This window comes from Zootoca vivipara, chromosome 16 (genome assembly GCF_963506605.1).
Source record: "Zootoca vivipara chromosome 16, rZooViv1.1, whole genome shotgun sequence".
NCBI lineage: Eukaryota > Metazoa > Chordata > Lepidosauria > Squamata > Lacertidae > Zootoca > Zootoca vivipara.
The window spans coordinates 29,197,251-29,218,500 of NC_083291.1; the positions used below are offsets into that span (position 1 = coordinate 29,197,251).

Here is a 21,250-nt window from a genome sequence, read left to right on the forward strand (position 1 = left end):
ATGAGGCTGCATTTTAAATTTTAATATTGTATTTTAATCTGTATTTTAATTAATTGCTTTTTATGTTTTATTGTAATTTTATTGGTGTTAGCCGCCCTGAGCCCGGTTTTGACTGGGGAGGGCAGGGTATAAATAAAAATGTATTATTATTATTATTATTATTTAATTAATGGAAAACACTAAGTAGGAATAATGATTAAGCTGCAATTTTACTCGGGGCTTATCCAACCAGTGTTTGCCCCAGTCCTTTCCCCTGGGGAAACCCAAACTTTAGCACTGAATTGGAACAAATGGCCATCTGGTTTTCTATGGATTGACGTTTGTTCTTACTCCTAAATAGTGGCTTTTCCAGGGGAAAGCAGTGGAGCAAAGGCAAGACCACTCAGACAGAAAAGCACTTGGACCCATGCTTTCTAGGTACAGGTCAAGTTGAATCAACAGGTTTTGTTTTGACTTCAGTGAAACAGCACTACGTCCTATGCTAATATAATTTGCTTGGGTTCTGCCTTACCTGTTAACTCTGCTTTTCAAATGCTCTGTGAGACCTGAATGGAACTTGCTGCATAATATTCATTATCTGTTGTGTCTCAGGAAGGTGTCACAATGAAGGCTGGAGACAGACAATAGGTTTTGGTTTTTTCAGCGAGATGAAGATGGTATGTCAGAGTTGTTGCAGCTCCCGATAAGTACACTCTTTTTCCTGTCCCACTACTGTCTCTGGGCCAAACTAGATGTGATGTTTTATCAGAACCGTTGCAAGTGTGTAGGTGGGAATCTAAACTTTTCCTCCCCTGCTTCATTCCCAAAGAAAGTTCTCCCCGGAAACTGCAATTTACATGGGAAGGAAACTCCCCATCCCCCTCCAATGCTATTTGCATTTTAAAAACATGAACATTACATTCAAAAGTCAGGTAGGTAGCTGTGTGGGTCTGACACAGTTGAAATAAAAAATAATAAAATAGTCCAATAGCACCTTAAAGACCGTGCTACTGGACTATTTTATAATTTTTGATTACATTCAAAGACGTATTTAACATCACATCATGTTTGGCTTCTCGTTCGCACATTTTGTAGTTTTTTTAAAAAAGAACTTTGTAAATCTGCATAACCTTTTACATGAGGCAAAAATGGGACACAAGAAAATACTATGTACACCAGGGGTAGCCAATGTGGTGCCCTTCAGATATTGTTGCCCTCTGACACCCATCAACTCCCCCAGCTAGCATGGTCCATGAGCAGGGATGAGGGAGTTGGACTTCAACAACATCTTGTGGACAACACAATAGCTATCCCTGACTTACATCATGGGAAGCAATGCTTCTATCATACCACTTCCGACTCTCTTAAAGTGTTGCCTGTCTCCAGCCTAAGACCTCATAGCCAGATATACTCGATTAGCACACACTGGATAAATGCACACATAATGCTAAACTGAAGCCTCTCCATTTGGCCCATGAAATAGCATCACCTATCCTACACCTGACATTGCATGTGGCTGCAGAAAGGAGGGCTGAACTTCTGTGCATCACAGGGAATTCAATCTTGCTTGGTGCAAGCAAACAAGCCAGTTCCCAGCACTTCATTTCTCCCCGTTCAATTTGCTGCTGCGTCGCACTAAGCTACCCATTTTTGACTTATCGTGTTGCCTGAAGGGAAGCTCCTCAGACTAACAATGAGAGGCAGTCAAGGTCTGTTCTTATTTCCCCAGTTGTGGTCTAGTCTCTTAGCCTTCACCACTTTGTCAGGGGAACTCAATGGAACCCAAAATTTGTCAATCCAGAACAATAAACTTTTGCATGTCAATTTATCACAGTGCAGATGACTGTTAATAAGGCACATTTTCAGCTGCCTGTTCCAGTTTACTGAGTCATCTCCAGGTGACTCAGTTTAAGAGCTAAGTGTGTCTCCGTGATGAACCCTTATTTTTCTGCACTGTCAATCTTTTTCTCAAATTTACAGATGTGTATTCAATAGGGCTGTAGTTGTTACTAGATCAATCAGGGAGAGAGGCGAAAAAAGTAGTTGCAGAGCAAAATGATTTATCGTATTTTCTTCAGATACCATGGCTTACATGGGATACTCAACATTGAACCTATTCATATAAAGAGGGACAGCTCTCGATTCTTGCCTTTTTGTCTTTTTATTTTATTTATCATAACTTATCACAAATTATCACAAATTAAAATTGCAGTCTTTAGGACAAGCCATTTACATCTTCTAATAGCACTCTTCAGATCAATCTGTGGAACAGCAAGCCTGTGACTTATTCACAGTTTTATGACTGTGGTGCTGGGATCTTGGTAGTTTCCAAATGACCTGCATTCAGGAGGATTCATCCTGATATGCTTGCAGGAAATCAGATGACAGTGCAGCAAACAAATGTTATCCAACACTTTCCGGTGCATTTTTTGGCAGATGCACCCCATACATTTAAAGCACATCCAATTCACATGACTTCCCAAGAACCCTGGGAACTGCTGTTTCTTTAAAATAGCAGCTCTGTGAGGGTGGGGGACTTGTTGGCTATCTAGCCTAAAAAAAGTTGTTACATATCCGTAAAATATTACCTCTAGTGACTTAATATAATTTTTAAAATTGTAGTTTGAAAGTCAGAAATTAGAAAAGCCATGAGGATCCCCCAACATTGTTTTACAGAAATTGTTCCAATCACTTAAACGGGCACTACTTATTCAAAAAATGTCTAATTATACAACTTCTCCCCATCACATGGTTTTCTCTTTCTTTGACCGGGTTTCTATGCCATTCTGAAACAGATGGTAGCTAGCTAAAACATTTTTCAGTATCAGCAAAGTGGTGGTCATAAGAACTATTGAGACTTTTTTTAAAAAAGCCCAGTAAAATTATTATTATTATCAGGGTACATTTCTATTGCAAATTATATATGCAGTTTCGAATCAATATTTGTACTGTATCATGCTGTAATATTATATTGGCTAACTAAGCAGTCAGTTCATAAGCACAAGAAATTTAATTGACTTAAAAATAAATAAATTGAGTCTTATCAAGCACTATCTCCACATGACAAAATCCACAAGTAAATGCTTCCAGTTAAATAATGTTTTTGTCTCACAGAAGACAGTTGAAGCACATTATATAATAGTATACTACATATAGCCTGGTTCGCACATCATGCTAAGCCAAACTTTGAGTGTTCTTAGCTACAGCTTGCAGTTAGTGAGGAGAGAGAGCTTAAGCACAAACCCAGGTTAGGATAGCACACTTAGTCAAACTTTGGGCTCAACCACACTTCTGCTTGTTCTGCTGTTTTTGTGTGGGGTGGAAAACGCTCTTTACCACTCAACCAGCACAAACAGCAAATGGGTTTTCCATGGATTGAGGTTTACTCCAATTCAGCGGTAAAGAGTAGCTTTTCCTGGAGAAAGTGGCAGGCAAATTGAAAACTGCATGGAGCTGTGTTTTCTAGGCATGTGACAGCAAAGTGGGATGAGCCCTCTGACTTAGTTCAGTCTGGGGTAGTAGCAAGGGGTAGTAGCAAAAAGGAAGCAAAGTGGGGGAAGGGAGAAGCAAAGGGGTTGCAAACCCCTCTCCAGGAGTCCACACCTTGTGAAGTCTCACTATGCTGTAGTTTGTGAACCAGGCTGTAGTAGTTCAATAATTCTTATGTAAGGCTATTCCTTGGAGGAAAAGGGTTGGAGTGACAAAAGAAAAATACTGTAGTTTCTCTTACTCACTTTCCCTTCATCTCTTGGGCTATCACTTAGGTGCACCACGGGGCCAGGATGAGTCTTTGTGGATCTGCAAATCAAAACCAACACTATGAAAAACTGAGTAAAATGGATTTTTTTTACCTTGTAGGCCAAGTGGGCAATATTAAAGGAAGTTGTCCCAAATGTTGTGGATATTGTGATATAACTGAACTGAGTATAATCCTAACTGTGGGTGGAAAGTGGCGATTACGGTATACTCAAAATCGGCCTCCTTGACAGAAGGCAATGAATTAAAAGAGGGTGGGAAGCTGTCATGGGCAAATTGGTGGAAAACATTATTAAAAGAGAGAATTATTAAACATACAGAAGAATAAGCCTTCTGCAAAGCAAAATCCTGCATTTCCCTACCTTTAAGTCTATGTTTGTTTCTTATATGAACAATAATTATGCAGTGCAAAGTCAACATAGATCTTTTTTTGGAAGTACTTGATTTCTGTTAATTCTATGTATATTTTTCTTGGGGTGGAAATAGACACATGAAAATACATTTGTTGAAAATACTTTTTATGGATCCGGGTGAGGAAGATTAAAAATATACCTCAAGGCAGCACATATAATAGACAGAGACCAGTATTCATCAAAAACAACCACACAAAAACACCAGCAAATAGAAAACTGGTGAATTAAAAACTTACAGTTCTATGGCCTTGTTCCACATGATAACGTATCCAGAAAGTATGAACGACTCAATGTTCACAATGTGAGTATTTCCCCTCTCTGTTCCAACATAGAGCCATTTGCTTTGGAATGGTAAGTGACAGAAAGTAATTCTGTATTTGGAAAAATACAATGAAGTTACAGATACAAATACAGTGACAACAGTTTGTTTTCACATGCGCCAATCATACCAGGTTGCAGCAGTTAAATTGGAGCTTTTCCAGTATGTATAGGAAAAATTGAGATTATAGTTCTAGACAAGCTCTCCTGGTAAAGAGTAAATAATTATTCAGTATCTTCAGTATTTTGATGAAGGTTCTACATCTGCATTTAATAGTATGCTAAAGCTCCTTTGGGAAGAGGAGACTTCAAAGGAGGAAAATGGCAAGCTAGAGAAGGGGAAGGGCAACTTAAAGAGTAGTTAGAGTTGTGCCGTTGTTTAATTGTACCCAATCTCCAAGGAGCTCAGGTTTTTCCACATCTTATTCTTTACAATAATCCTGCAAAATAGACTGAGAGAATTTAAATGAGGACAGCTTTCTTTATGGCCGACCTAACAGAAAGTACCGATCATTACATTAGCAGCCAACACTCCACCTGTACATCATGTAAATTGCAATTATATATATTTAAAAACTGAACTCGTGAGAGAATGCCAGTAAGCTCTCAATCAGACACTATATTTGGGGTTCCACAGCCAATGAAAACAGCAAGGGGGCAGGCTGAAATGGCTTGGCGTTCCCCCTTGATGCTTTGTGTCCTTCATCAGCCCACGACCACAAAGCTGGCATACCAATAGCAGCAATCACTGCCACTCTCACCCTGGGGTTAGCAATTAAAGGTGGGTCACTGGCGCTTCAGAGGAGCTGGCCAGCATAATGCTTCACGCACCTTGAGAAACTTGCAGGCGAGAAACTTTATCCTCCTTTGAGAGTCTGTTTATATGCAACTAATTCATTGCCTTGGTAACCCAAGTCAGAATGAGCAGAAAATGGGTTGTGTGGGAGGGAGCCTGCTACAGGCACAGAAGCTCATCATCATTACTGAGCTTCAGAGAAGAACTTGCCCAGATTAATGAAAACATTATTTTAAAAAATGTGTGGCACGAACTGCTGAACAATTAAGGACAAATGAGCATGGACTGTAGGATGCCCTTATGTACTTTTGTATGTGACAATTTCCTGCTTAGCACTGAGGGGGGGGATTAAATCTGCAGAATTGGGCCTGGGTCATATTTTTTGCAAAGTGAATTTGCCTACCACCCCAGTATCCAGTTGCTGCCTTGTGCCCATCACATAATACTTGAGGCAAAATAGATGTGACAATGGCAAGGGTAGTTTGTGGAAATGTGGATTGTGCTAATTTCCTATAAAGCAAGCAGCGATGAGCAGTGTGGAACCGTTCCGCTGGTTTTAAAACTGCATCTCTCCACCAGTCCCCCCCCCACTCAGTGTGGTTTATTTTTCAGACTATGAGCCCCAGCAGTTCAGCAATTAAAGTCACAGATGGGGGCTAGTTCAGCATCTTGAACCTGCACACTGATCCTCCATTTTTCATTGTTTAATCACCCCAAACACTGCTTTATAGGGCGACCATGATAGCAACCCAATGCCAATACATATGAGGCTGCCATCAATATGTCTACCTTCCCTCTCAGTTGCATTCACTGAACTTGTGGGATAACCAACCTCATATAACCAACGTGTTTAAGTTCTAATTAATGCATGAAGGAGTTAAGACCACAGAGTAAGTTTTCCTGAAAGGCTTAGCTCAACTGGGGAGGGACTAGGGGAGTTAAGACCACAGAGTAAGTTTTCCTGAAAGGCTTAGCTCAACTGGGGAGGGACTAGGTAAGCAAGTCTTTGTTTCCCCAATCTACTCGAGAAGCTTAGTGTGTGAGGATGTGGAGCTGGTCGCTCCAAGCTCAGACCGCATGGCTCTCACCAGCCACTCAGTCTTGAGTTCCAATATCAATACTTTAGAACTTTCACCACTTTGTAAAAGCTAAATTTTACTGTCTGTGCAACCTATTCTATAAATCTGATCTTTGGAAAGTTTGTAAGCACAGTAAAGCATATTGTTAACTTACCAAAGGTGTGGTCTTTTTCTATGCTCAGGCAAAATGGAAATTTTGGAAGGAACTCACAAGGGCACATATTTTAAAATTTTAACAGCATATATTTCCATGCTTTACTTTCCTGCAAGTGATTTTAAATCTCTGCTAGGGTTCTCTCACCAAAGAGTACTTGCCCCAAACTTGGATCTTGGTATCCTGTGAATTGTCCTTTTACACCTACATTTTTTTCCTTGCCACCAACAGAACTGATCAGTGGAGAATCTCTCCTCTTGCTTAACACTGAGCTTCATTTTATGATAAAGTCATTTGGGTTAATGGCCCTCGATTTGAAAGTACATATGTGCCTTTATCCAGAGATGTAATGGTGTTGTTGCGGCTACTCCCGAGTAAAGGCGCCCAAGTCCATGCTCGTCTTTCATAGTTTATTGTGCATAGTATTTACAGTGCAGATATAACAGAAAACATGACCTTCTAGTCACTCGCAGAATCCGGGAGTGGACGTTTCCTGTTGCGTGACCAGGATAAGAGCTTGGGCACCCCGAAACGCCTCCTCCCGACCTTACGTTTAGTGGTGCGCCTTAATTCAGTCACCGGAAGGGGCTGCCTGTTCCCCTCCACCTCTTGGTCAAGGCGGCGCAAAGGCTCTGCCACATCACTGAGCCTTGCCTCCTCCATACCTCCAACTTCCTCATTCCCCCCCCACCTGACCCACTGCTGCTGCTCTCACTGGGCGAAGAGCTGGTCAACAGGATGGGGGGAGGTTCCCTGTAGGAAGGTCCACTGACAAGAGATGTGAGCTTTACTTTCAAAAAGACTTAAGTCTTGTTACTGCAAGGTAATAGGAGTTTTTTGAAATGAAACTGGATTACACTATGCTGGATTACACTAAAGGCTCATCCCCACTTTTGCTTGACCTGCTTTTTTACTGTATTGTGCAACAAGCTTTTCTCACTATTTTACAGCTGGGGCTTGTGAAAATTGGATCTTACCTGCTGAATCAAATCTTATCAGATGCGTGGAAAATCCAAAGAGAGAATTTGCTTAATCAGGCTTCAATTCAGCAGGTATGATTGAATTTTCACAAGGCACACTGTGGAATAATGAGAAAAGCTCTCTGAACCAGGGAATTAATTGGTGTACAATCCGATCAAAATAGGGGGCAAGCGAAAGTGTGAAATGAGCCCTAATTGTAATTTTAGGTACATGAAACAGACAGTGCTACCAAAATTAAGAATACATTTTAAAGTCAGTTACAAAGGATACCCGGGTGAAATTTAAGCAATGTAAAAATGCTGTTGACGAAAGGGCATTTTAAATCAGATTCTGACTACTAAAAGGAGAGGAAGCAGGATTCCATACACCATTTTTTTTTATTTTCTAGGAGCTGTGAGTTGTAAAGAACCACCTGCCTTTTCCTTTCTCTCACAGTGTGAATCATGGGGCAACAACTAGACAATACATGGGTGCCAGAAACTGTTTATGTGTCACTTATGTGCTGGCTTTTTTCAACACTATAAAGCAGTATGAGAGGCAGCAAATGAAGGTGGAAGAGCAGCAGGAGCAGGTGTGGGGGCTTAATCCTTGCTTTACCAGTCCCTACATCTTTTCCCCTGTAGAGAGAAAAGCTATTCAGGGTAGGGGTGATTTTGTGAGGACAAACAGCAGCAGCAGGAGAAAGAATTATGTAGCCAGGATTTTTGTTAGGGGGCCAGGGCTTTTGTTGGGGGGGTAGAACCTCAATTTGCTATGTATTTTTATTGATGGGGGGCAGCTGCCCCTCCCTGCCCCCCTTGGCTACGGCCATGGCTCCCCTCCCTATCATTTCTCTGTTGAAACCGGAAGCCACAGCCAGCTGATTTCTCAGTAGAAAAAAAATGTTCATACATCCTACAAGTATAATTTAACCTGGCAATTACAACTGTACTTCAAAACCCAAATACTATAGTGCAAGCTAACCCTCCTCCACCTAACCTGCCACATGACAACAAAAAGAAATGGGGTTTGCGAAAAGGAGCAGTGGCTGCTCTTTGTTTCAGTTCTGGACAGGAACTACTGTTAAGATTAACTGCATAAACATAGTTTAAGTAGGTTTCAGCTACTAAGGGAATATACAACAGCAAAATCTGTGGAATTAAATGTGAGAATTTGTTATGCCTTACCTTTCTCTGGTAAATTTCAGCGAATGAAGAACTGCTGGCCGTTTCTGCCTTAGATTCCACAAGTGGAGCATGTCATCTGAACTTGCACTGACCAAAGCACCCTATAATAACGACAGAAAACAAGTGTGTCAAGTGTTAATTTAATCTTGCAGACATTATGGGGAAGTGGCTGGGCTCTACCAATTTTTGGAATTGCATTTGAACGACAAGATCCTGTTGCTTCTGACAGTTTTTCTGCCAGCCCAAAGTACACCTAGAGTTTATCCTTTTGCCAGCTCAAAGGTAAAGGTAAAGGGACCCCTGACCATTAGGTCCAGTCGTGACCGACTCTGGGGTTGCGCGCTCATCTCGCATTATTGGCCGAGGGAGCCGGCGTATAGCTTCCAGGTCATGTGGCCAGCATGACAAAGCCGCTTCTGGCAAACCAGAGCAGCACATGGAAACGTCGTTTACCTTCCCGCTGTAGCGGTTCCTATTTATCTACTTGCATTTTGACATGCTTTCGAACTGCTAGGTTGGCAGGAGCTGGGACCAAGCAACGGGAGCTCACCCCGTCACAAGGATTCGAACCACCGACCTTCTGATCAGCAAGCCCTAGGCTCAGTGGTTTAACCACAGCGCCACCTGGGTCCCGTTTTGCCAGCTTAGGCTATGCCAAAAAGCCACTACTGTAATTTTGCTGGGGGACTCTTCTCTCAGAGGCTTAGTAAATAGAGGTTTCAATGTATCTGGCAAATTCTGCAATGTACGGTATGTCAGGAAGGAATTCTGCAGACAGGAAACTGCTTGGAGAGGTTTTTGTTTTTGTTTTAAAAAAAACAACTACAAGAAATGACTAAGGAGGTGGACTGATTGTATTTCCTCTCTCCCCTCTCAGCAATGCAATCAGATCCTCAGGTGCTTTAAAGTGAAGTTGAACATCAGCTGGATAAGGCTAGGAGAGAGGAATTATCTTAATTTACAGAACACTCAGCACACTCTCAAAGCCCTAAAAAGCCTCAGTTTGTTTTTATTAGTACCAGTCTTGTTAAATCAGAAATGAACAAGAATATTATCTATTTAAAACAAACAAACAAACAACCACACAAACTGCATATGAGAAAGAGGGGGAGAGAGAGAGAGAGAGAGAGAGAGAGAGAGAGAGAGAGAGAGAGAGAGAGAGAGAGAGAGAGAGAGAGAGAGAGAGAAATTGAGGGGAGAGACAAAAAAACCCAACCACACCAGGGTATCAACTGTCAAGCTCCACCCACTAGTGTGGACAGGAAGCGGGGAAATAGCAACAGAGCATGGTGAATTAAAAGACACAATCTCATGAAGCCAAATAGTCTAGGCATGTGAGGGGGTGGAATAACCCTTTGTCTGACAAAAATGCACTCAAGACCAGTTATGAAGTTTATTAAGAATTTCAAAAGACAGTAAGAGGAGAAAGGGAAGAGGCGGAATGTTACTTCAAGAAAACAATACAGCTACATAGCTGTCATGTTTTTCCTTTTCTCGCGAGGAAGCATCAGGGAATTTCCCTTTAAAAAAAGGGAGAACTTGACAGCTATGTACAGATAGTATTTTAGCTGGTCTGCCAACCTAGCAGTTCGAAAGCACGTCAAAATGCAAGTAGATAAATAGGAACCGCTACAGCGGGAAGGTAAACGGCGTTTCCATGTGCTGCTCTGGTTTGCCAGAAGTGGCTTTGTCATGCTGGCCACATGACCTGGAAGCTATACGCCGGCTCCCTCGGCCAATAATGCGAGATGAGCGCGCAACCCCAGAGTCGGTCACGACTGGACCTAATGGTCAGGGGTCCCTTTACCTTTACCTTTTACTGTCGATTCCATAGCAGCTATCTAGAGGTTTTTGATCTCCTAACATCTATGTAGCAGTAACAGATGGACAAGTAGAGGGACTTATATTATGTTATGTTATGTTATGTTATGTTATGTTATGTTATTTATTTATTTATACCCTGCCTTCTTTCCTGACAGAATTCAAGGCAGCTTACATATAAAAATAGCACGTCTAAAAACACAGAAAATACAATATTTTTTAAAAAAAGCAGTTAAATATTGCTAGAATAATACAGTGGACGCTTGGGTTGTGAACGTGATCCATGTAGGAGGCATGTTCACAACCTGCAGTGCCACGTCTGCGTACGCACGGGTCGTGATTTGGTGATTTTGCGCATGTGCGAGCACTGAAATCCGGAAGTAACCCGTTATGGTACTTCCAGGTTCAGTGCGGTGCACAACCCGAAAACGCACAACCTGAAGCGTCTGTAACCCGAGGTATGACTGGAATAATAATAATTATTATTTATTTCTTTATACCCTGCCCTCCCCAGCCAGGACCGGGCTCGGGGTGGCTAACATCAAAGTATGATACATTAAAAACATAAATCAAACAATCAATTAAAATACAGCTTAAAATCAAATTTGAAGCAGAATAAAATCAGATATCTGTACCGCTGAAAACATTTTTATTTTTCCGTACATAGATATTATTCTTCAAAATAAATGCAGTCACACGTTGGTTCTTGAACAGAATGTGTTCCGGGAGTCCGTTCGACTCCCGGAACCATTCGAAAACCAAGGCGCGGCTTCCGATTGACTGCAGGAGCCGGATGTTTGGCTTCCGAAAACTGTTTGAAAACTGGAACACTCATCATTCAGGAGCCGATTTGTTCAGAAGCCAAGGCATTTGAGATCCAAGGTACGACTGTATAAATATACAAAGAAGTAAAACTATATATATATATATATATATATATATATATATATATATATATATAATCTATTTAAACCATACAAATAATAAAAACAGCATGGTACCAGACTATTCATTAAATGCAATCAGTTCCCAAAAGCCTGTTGGAACAAAACAAAACAAAATCTTCACCTGCCTGAGGAAGTACAATAAGGAGGAAGCCAGTCTAGCTTCTCCAGGGAGGGAGTTCCAAAGTCTGTGACAAAGGACTGTTAACTACATTCCCGCTTTAAAGGATTTGACCTCAGGTGGATCCTGACTGGCAAGCTGCTCTGTCTAGCCATTCACATCCATCAGGGAAATAGATAAATACCTTCTGAAGTTGGGAGATGGGCTGTTTTGGTATTAATTACCACCTGATTTCTGCACCTACCTGCCCTTTAGAACCTATTTTGCACTTTGTGTTTTCAGGGGGGGGGGGGGCTATGACTTCACCACCAAGAGAGAATGGGAAATAAGAGATACTGGGCAATCTCAAAGTGGCAGGTGGCCATAGCACAGATCTGTATCATGCAGCCCTCTTTGTTCTTCCTAGAGAGCTTGTATCCAGGGACAACAGTAGTCCATTGGTATTCTATCACGTTGCCATCTGGAAAATCTGGAACACTTTCACCTTCATCTTGGATGATCTCCAGGTCCTGTGTGTGCTTTCCTTCAGGGGTTAGTTCAAAAGCTGCTCTGTTGCTTTTTTATATATGTAAGCACCAAGAGTCTGGTTCCATTTCAGTTCAAGTGTCATCTGTTCCTTTTGCACAGATCAGCCTGCCCTGAAATGCTCCAGAGTTTCCAACAAATCCAAACCCCTCCTTCCAACTCCACCATCTCATCTATGCATCCAGATGCCTCAGCTCTACCTGTCTAACTAGCCCTGTATGTGGAAAGGGCAGTGTTGCAGCACATGTTTGAATGTGAAATGTCACAGAATCATAAAATTGTAGAACTGGAAGGGATCCTGAGGGTCATCTAGTCCAACAGGTTCAATCTTCAGATAATAATAATAAAATTCTGTTGGAAGCCACCCAGAGTGGCTGGGGAAACCCAGCCAGATGCACGGGGTACAAATAATAATAATAATATTTGTACCCTGCCTATCTGGCTGCGTTTCCCCAGCCACTCTGGGCGGCTTCCAACAGAAAAATAAAATACAATAATCTATTAAACATTAAAAGCCTCCCTAAGCAGGGCTGCCTTCAGATGTCTTCTAAAAATCTGGTAGCTGTTTTTCTCTTTGACATCTGATGGGAAGGCATTCCACAGAGCAGGTGCCACTACCGAGAAGGTCCTCTGCCTGGTTCCCTGTAACCTCACCTCTCGCAGTGAGGGAACCACAATGAGGCTCTCGGAGCTGGACCTCAGTGTCCTGGCAGGATGATGAGGGTGGAGATGCTCCTTCAGGTATACTGGGCCGAGGGCATTTAGGGCTTTAAAGGTCAGCACCAACACTTTGAATTGTGCTCGGAAACTTACTAGGAACCAATGTAGGTAGGCTGGGAATGTCTTGTGCCTGAAATCCTGGAAAGCTGCCAGTTAGTAGACCAGGCTCTCTCAACCTTGGGTATCCAGATGTTGTTGGACCACAATTCCAACAACCGACTCTGGGGTTGCAACACCTGGGGACCCAAGGTTGAGAAAGGCTGTAGTAGACAATAGTGGCCTAGATGACTCAATGGTCTGACTTGGCAATAAGCAGTTTCTTATGACAACATTTCTGAAAAAGGTGCCATGGAGGTTCTGAATTTCAACTCCATACCTAGTAATGTCAATGTTGCTTACAGAACCTTTGCTAGGGTTGCCAGACTCAATAGAGGACAGGACTTCTGTGCCTTTAATTGCCCTGCTCTCTTTAGAGTCTGGAAACCTTAAAGAGAAACCAGCAGACCCTTTGCTTGGAAATTAAACAAAGGGTCTGCTGGTTTCTCTTTAAGGTTTCCAGACTCTAAAGAGAGCAGGGCAATTAAAGGCACAGAAGTCCTGTCCTCTATTGAGTCTGGCAACCCTAACCTTTGCCTAAAACCCCGAAGATTTACTGCCACTTACCTAGATAGGCAGCTTCTTATGTTCCAACCCTGGCGGCAGCCATTTTCTGACTGGTGCCCTCGACACCTTCTCAAATTTCAAAATGTGGCCCTGGACCCCAAAAGGTAAGCAACCACTGGTCTAAACAATCGGTGTTTCACTCTAACCTTCTCTTGGTCTAATCACATCCTAAATGTGAATCATTTCAATGGCTGCACTCATTGGTCAAAAGCATTGAAAGGTAAGAGTAGGCTGGGACTGGTTTCTCACACACAAAAGAGGTGTGCCTGCATGTATTGCCTTTTATCTCAGATTCGACAAATGCTGGAAACTTGATTTTTCAAACTGGGAATTCCACCCACAGACACCCACAGATCCCCCCTTAAAAAGACATAACACATAACTTTGCTCATGTTTAAATAAACATCTGCATTTTTGTAAATATAGCCTTACCTCATTGATCAAAAACTGAAGCTGCAAAACTGCAGCATCACCTTCGTGTTGGCAATAACAATCAACACCTGGTCTGCCCAATCTTTTTTAGAGTCAAAGTTAAGGATCAGTTAATCCAGTTTTTGATAGCTGAAATTAAAGGAAAATAAAATAAAACACAGTTAACCATTTTTAACTAGCACTGTCTAATACGGATAGGTGTTGGAGGTGTGACTGAAGTATGTAATGTGGGCATGTTTGGTACTATTCTTTTTTTGGTCTGAAGTTGTTGTCAATATCAATGTTGCATTGGCGAAGCCCCTGATATTTTTGGAAGTTAATACACTTTATTTATTTATATTCCTATAGTCCAGGGACACATTGTAGGACAAAAAAGCTGATTTTATGAGCCCTTATGGTTGTCAAGAGACATATTCCTTGAGCCTTGAAAGATAAACCACCATCCCAGTCTGCTATGCAGTGGTCTGAAGACAGACCTGTCCTTGCTATATTAAATTAAAGGTAAAGGGACCCCTGACCATTAGGTCCAGCTGTGACCGACTCTGGGGTTGCGACGCTCATCTCACGTTATTGGCCGAGGGAGCCTGCGTACAGCTTCCAGGTCATGTGGCCAGCATGACAAAGCCTCTTCTGGTGAACCAGAGCAGCGCACAGAAATGCCGTTTACCTTCCCACTGTTGCGGAACCTATTTATCTACTTGCACTTTGACGTGCTTTCAAACTGCTAGGTTGGCAAGAGCTGGGACCAAGCAACGGGAGCTCACCCCGTTACGGGGATTCAAACCGCCAACCTTCTGATCAGCAAGCCCTAGGCTCTGTGGTTTAACCCACAGCACCACCCGCGTCCCATTTACTGAGTTTAATCCACATTTAATAAGTCTTTGGCTAATTAAAAAATATATGGCCTTTTAAACTGGGGAGTATTGTTTTTGTTTGTTACTATGTTATGTATTCTTGTGTTCTTATATTGTAAACCGCCCTTTGATCCTGGGATGAGGGGCAGTGTAGAAATTTAATAAAAAAAGAAAAACAAAATAAACACTTTTCTTATAAATTCCAACTTTCTATGTGGATACCTGTCTGGTGCTCAAGCAAGCTCTGTCCTTTTCCAGGTGTGTTTAATTAGCATTAATTTTACAGTTTTCCTTCCACTGTCTCCCTGGGGCAGATTAAGCCCTGTCTGAGAATTCCCTAACGTACACTCCTATACTTTGAAGTCACAGGCTTTGTTGTACTTAAATGTATTGGTTTCCCAGTACAGCTGCCTCCTCCAAATGTTTCCTTATTGGAGCATAAGGCACACAGAGATTACTTATAAAGACAAATTTTAAACAAGACTAGTGAAAAGTTATTTTCTTAACAAATTTGCTAATCCATTTGACTCCCGAAACTGTTTGAAAACCAAGGCGTGGCTTCCGATTGGCTGCAGGAGCTTCCTGAACTCAAGTGGAAGCCGCGGAAGCTGTGGAAGCCGCATCAGATGTTTGGCTTCCAAAAAACATTCGCAAACCAGAACATTTACTTTTGGGTTTGCGGCGTTCAGGAGCCAATTTGTTCAACAACTAAGCCGTTCGGGAACCAAGGTACCACTGTACTTTAAATAAAAAAGAATTAAAAAGAGGCCCAGTCTGACCCATGAAATAAAATCTCTCACACCATTCTCATTCCAGTCAAACATTTGGGGTGGAGGAGTTTGCGCCCAAGGACCTTCTCTTCCCTTCTCCATTGACAATAAAAAAGGGCTCAGTCAAGCTCATGAATACTGTAATCCAAATTCCATCGCCACTCTGCATGCACGCCAAACAAATTTTTGTAGTAGTTTACCATCAATCTTACCTGAAGTGTCACTCTTGAGACTAGTGACACCTCAGGCCTCATTTTATTATTGTTTATTTCAGATTGAAAGGCACGTACAGTATCCAATTGGCTGTGGAGGCTCTTCATAGTATACCTTCCTCAAGCTATTGGAATGTACAAATGCAGGAAAAGAAGCTAAAAGCACAGATTGTAAAATGTACATTATGCTGCAAATCATACTGTTTGGTACACTAGCAAAGGATACATTCGAATAGCACCTGTTCTTGTCCCAATAGCCAGAATCTTCTGAACTGGGTCAAAAGCTAAGGCAGTGGGAAGATAAGGAAACCCATGGCGAACTGTCTGCAAAAGAAGAAAGAAACTCAGTAGATGTAGAGTAGTTGCTTTACAGTATCATTAAGTATTATTTCTGGAGCAAACAAAGCTCTGGATAACCAAACTAATTAATAGGCTGTCAACTGAGTGTAAATCTTTTAACAAATTAATTATATTCTTTAACAGATGAACTAGACAAATTCTAATATTTAATAATAATATACATACACATCTACAAACATATTATCATTCCCTAATATAGATGCTCCTTTAGTATCTCAGTTCAAAAGGAAATACAGATAAATTAAGGTAAAGTACAACCTGTGGCAGCGGAGTCTGAAGAAATTATTGCTATTATCGTTATTTTCAGAAAAGAGACCACAGAGCAACTTACAAGTAACATTTTAAAAGTGGGAAAACAATAATAATACAACCCAGAATACATCAGAAGCATATAGAAAAGAGCAGACTCAACTCAATTCCAGAAGATAAACAAAAAATAAGTTCCAAAAGCCTTGGGGAACAAGAATGCATTTGCCTGGCACCTAACAATACAAAGTAGTTGTGCATCCCTGGGGAGTTTCCATAAATTGGGGGCCACCACCGAGAAGGCCATTCTCATGTTGTGACTCTCTGCATCCCACTCAGAGAGGGAACACAAGGAAGAACCTTAGATGACAAATGCAGGGTCCAGGTTGATTCATGTGGGGAGATGTGGTCCTTGAGACTGGGGTGCTGAGCTGCATAAGGCTTTATAAATAAAAACCACACTTTGATCTGGGCCGGAAAACTATTCAGTAGCTAATGCAGTTGTGCCACAGGTTCAGGGGGAAATTTCAGCCAATTAGAACAGGGCACACTGTAACTAGTACTACTCTGTAAAATGAGAACACTGGAACATAGAGATTCAAAGAAAACTGCTGAATTATTGCAATTTATCAGACTGTTTAGTTTTGTCAACCATGACTTGAGATTGCATTTTGTTGTTGTTGTTCTTATCGCAGTGCATATGTTAAATTGGCTTATCAGCACCAGGACATGTGTCTTAACATCAAGTAACATTCCATTTTAACTTGGTCACTGTACATCCTTGTTAACTGCTCTCTGTAACTATTTTGCTTTCAGGCAATTGTCACTGCCTGTTCTTTTGAAGTTGCTCTACATCAAGCTTCCCCAAACTCGGTCCATCAGATGTTTTTGGCCTACAACTCCCATGATCCCTAGCTAGCAGGACCAGTGGTCAGGGATGAGTCTCAAAACATATGGCGGGATGAGTTTGAGGAAGCCTGCTCTATATCTCCCACCCCTCAATGGAGATATGTTTGCAAATTCAGGATTACACTTCACACATCCAATGAAGTGGACTAAGGGCGCAAGCCTAACTTCACCTCCATGTCATGTAGGTGGGGTTTTGTGGAGCAGATTGGAGGCACTGCTGCATTTGCAGCCCTATTGCTCATGGCAGCTGCAGCAAAATGTGAGCAGGAGATCGGGATCCAATAGTTCCTGGGCCAGACCAGCCCCTCCTTGTCCTGGCTTCTGCTAAAAAAGCAACAGCAAGTGCACTTACTTATAAGCAAGAAGGTGATACTTTATTAAAGCAGATTAATGGCATGGACTCAGAGGCATGGAAATGCCAAATACATTCCAGCAGCTCTTACAAGGTGTTAGCAGTAATGTGTCCAGTACAGGCACAAGGGTCAGGGTTTACAAGTCCAAGATCAGCAACAAGAATTCCAAGGCTATATGGGAGCTGTAATGTTGTTCCAACAAGTTACCCTGCCTACCCACCAAGCTTTTATGCAGAGGAGGAAAAAGTACACTCACAAGAATCCCTCTCCATGTGAACATTCCTGGCCTAAAGATGGGTGCTCCTCTGGGGGGGAGGGAGGTGAGTCTCCTCCCTTTTCTTGATGCAACACCTCTCCCTGGAAGGCACTCAGGCCCATCTCCTTGTCTAAACTCTCTTGCTCTATAACAACAGACTGTACCCTGAGCCCCCATCATCCTCCACAGCCCCCGAGTCTCCCATCTTGTCAGGTCCAGGCATGTCTGGAAGCAGAGCGGGGGCTTCATCAAGTGGACATAGTCTCATCCTTTCTCCTCCCACTCCTGGTCTGAAGCAGAGAGCTCAGAAGCACCCATGACATTCTCTGCCTTGGTGCCTACCAGAAGCATCATTGCCATGCCCACCCACACTTTTGGCAGGTGAAAGGGGGAGTGCCACAACAACAGAATGATGCTTCTGTCCCTCCATCAGGGGACCAATTTAGCCAGGACAGCTGGGCACCTAATCCAACTTCACCCCTCTGCCCAGGAGGGTTGGATAGCTCTGTCAATCTGTTAGCCTTTAAGGAGTCATAACAGCAGTTGAGTATGTCTGACTCTGTCCCTCCCTCCTGTAAAAGCCTTTCTTCCATTCATTTTCTTAAGGCAGCCTCTTCTGGAGGAGGAAGGACATGTACCGCATGCTCATAATAAAATAACCAGATACCTTTTCTACAACATGAGACTGAAAATGGATTAAAAGAGCATATTAGGTAATGCAAGAAATGCTCATCCAAATGCATGAGCAAGACAGACCTTCATATATGCAGCAACAGCACTGCTTCTCTGCCAGCCTCTCTCTCATGCAGTGAACACAGCTAGAACCTAAATCCCCATTTCCTGGCCTCCCTTTGCCACTCTGTGTGCATTTCCCTCATGGCTGGGTAAACAGGTTTGAAAAGGTACCTCACTTTAGATAAATGGATGCACAGTCTACTTGTCAGTCAAAGACAGAAGACCACATCTCCCACCTTCACACAATTCAGCTGTATTTTTCCTTCCAAATAAGCAATGTTATACGTGAGTGATATGGTATAGTTGTACAATGAAATAATATTTCCCCACCAAAATTAGGGCAAAGAAGGCAGTGCATTTATTCCTGGGCTTGTGCTTCTACATTTGCTGCAGAGTTGTTTACATGATTAAACTCTTAAATTACAGAGAGTTGCAGTCACAAAGGGAGTCCTAATTCAGTAGGGAAAGCTGCAGGCAGGCCAAGTTGAAAGGTAAACAAAGATGAGGGAGAAACACGTTGCAGAAAAGACCTAAAATAGCTGGACAGTAAAGGTATAGGAGGGGCCCAAAGTAAAGCCTAAAACTAATCTACAACATGGGGCAATTTTAGTATCACCCCCAGAGGTGCACTTCATTTTATTGCAAGTCAGACAGGTGTCAACAACAGCAAGTCAGTATATTTTACAGACCATTTATCTTTCAAACACTATTCTTTGACTGAGATAGATTGTCATAGATGGGAAGAAGTTCTGTTGGTGGCTGGGCTGTGAAAAACTTGCCCATCTGCTGCCTCCACCCACAGTATGCAAATACACACAACAAACCTCTACAGAAGAAATTGAATGGCAAAGTATCAAATAATTGCAGGGCAGATTGGTCAGGGGGGACCAGCCCTTCAAGCCAATAGTGTCAGATGGCACAAAGAGAGGGGACATCCCAGTGGAAGTGGAACACTGGAAACTTGCTCAGGAAGCGGCACTGCTGGGGCTAACAGATGGAGCTAATGAGGCACACACACATCCGTCATCACCCACTCATTGAATCAGATATGAGCACTAAAGCTAAGAAACATCATGTCTGAACCCCAAGACTGGCCAAGGTTACCAGGAGGAAGAGCGAGCCACAGAAGATGTATATCCCTCGGCTGAACGAGAAGCTCAGTCTGAAAGAACAGAAGGGCAAAGAGATTGCATCTTTGGACTTGAACAACTAGCCCTGACCAACTTGCCAACAGCAACTCTATGAAGTTCTGTCCCAGTGACCTTGGTCAACAGAGGTGCCAGAGAACTTCCAAGAGGTCTCCAAGCACCTTGCACTTCCAGGTTCTTCAAGTGTGAAGATACTCAACTAGGGATGGCAAAGCCTGATTGGAGCAGCAAGGCCTGGCCCAGTATGTAACAGCTTAGCTGGGCTTTGATTTTTGTGGGAGTAAGTTGCCAGCTTTGGAGCTATCGAAGATCCTGCAATCTTTTCCCAGTTACTTCTGGCATTAATACCTCAAGGATCACCCCTTTCCCATACGAACCAACCCAGATCCAGTTATCATCATCTGAGGCCCTTCTCCCTGTGCCTCCTCCATGAGAGGTCTGGAGGGCAGCAACATGAAAATGGGTCTTTTCTGTGGTGGCTCCCCGTTTGTGGAATGCTCTCCCCAGGGAGACTCACCTGGTGCCTTCATTACCTATCTTTAGGCACAAGGCAAAAATGTTCCCAGAAATATTCAGGAAATAAAACATCCCCCCTCCCCCTTTTCAGTTTTGTCCCCTAGAAAAGAATTGACATTTGGGAGAAGAGATGGCACTGGAAATGAAGTTAGTGCTATGAACTCCATTTAATAATAATAATATTTTATTTATACCCCGCCCATCTGGCTGTGTATCCAGTTGCAAAACTGGCTCAAGTGGTATCATGCTGAAAATCTGATCTTTATGGCAGAGTGCAACCCATCCAGAACTGGTTGAATACTGCCGTTTTATCTAGATTAAACTTTACTTTATCAGCTTCCCTCTATCCCATTACTAACATCCATTGCTCTACTTGGCGTATACAAAAAGGGGAAAGAGAAATGGCCATCACCCATATTTTGGTGGCACCTTGCCCCAAATCTTGAGTTGATTTCTCCCAGTGTTTTCATGTAGATATTAAAGGCATGTGAAACCCCATAGCATATGGCATGATGATGCACAGGAACTGCCTCCCAGCACTGCAGTCCAGAGCCTGAGTTTCCCCAGAATCACCTTCTTAATACTACCTGTAAGATAGGATTGGAACCAACAAAGTGCAGTGCCCCCGACTCCTTTTCAAACAGCTGATACAGAAAGTTACCATGGTTGAAGGTAGTGAAAGCTGTTGAGGGGTCCAGGAGAGCCAACAGGGGTACATTCCTGCTGCATTAGTCCATAAAACCAGGAACAGCATTGGGGCTTCCGGGTTCAGCGCCAGCGCTGATCGGCGGGGTTTCGTCTCGTCTCCGAGACGGCCCGTCCCTGCTAGGAGTGGGGAGGGCAGCGAGAGCGACGCTGCGCCCCTTAGAACCTCGGGAAGGGCGTCCCGGGGGCAAATTTGCTCGGCACAGCCCCAATCCGGACTCCCCAACCCTTCGGCTAGCTCTAATAAGAGCTCCGGAGTGAGGAGGGTAGAAGTCGCGGGGGCCATTTTGAGCGGCAACGTTATTCTAGCAGGGAGAA

General features: G+C 42.7%; 1 protein-coding gene across 2 annotated transcripts in view; it reads right to left on the reverse strand.

Annotated features, from left to right (window-relative positions):
• Nucleotides 1–21,250, reverse strand: part of STXBP5L (syntaxin binding protein 5L) — a 74,079-nt gene that overhangs the window by 44,898 nt on the left and 7,931 nt on the right. For both annotated transcript variants that reach the window (XM_035141186.2, XM_060268695.1), the window contains exons 2-6: nt 15,931–16,028; nt 13,869–13,950; nt 8,643–8,743; nt 4,385–4,519; nt 3,714–3,777 (exon numbers count right to left, since the gene is read on the reverse strand). In XM_035141186.2, coding sequence (XP_034997077.1) covers nt 3,714–3,777; nt 4,385–4,519; nt 8,643–8,743; nt 13,869–13,950; nt 15,931–16,028 — 480 coding nt within the window. The remainder of the gene's footprint in view (nt 1–3,713; nt 3,778–4,384; nt 4,520–8,642; nt 8,744–13,868; nt 13,951–15,930; nt 16,029–21,250) is intronic.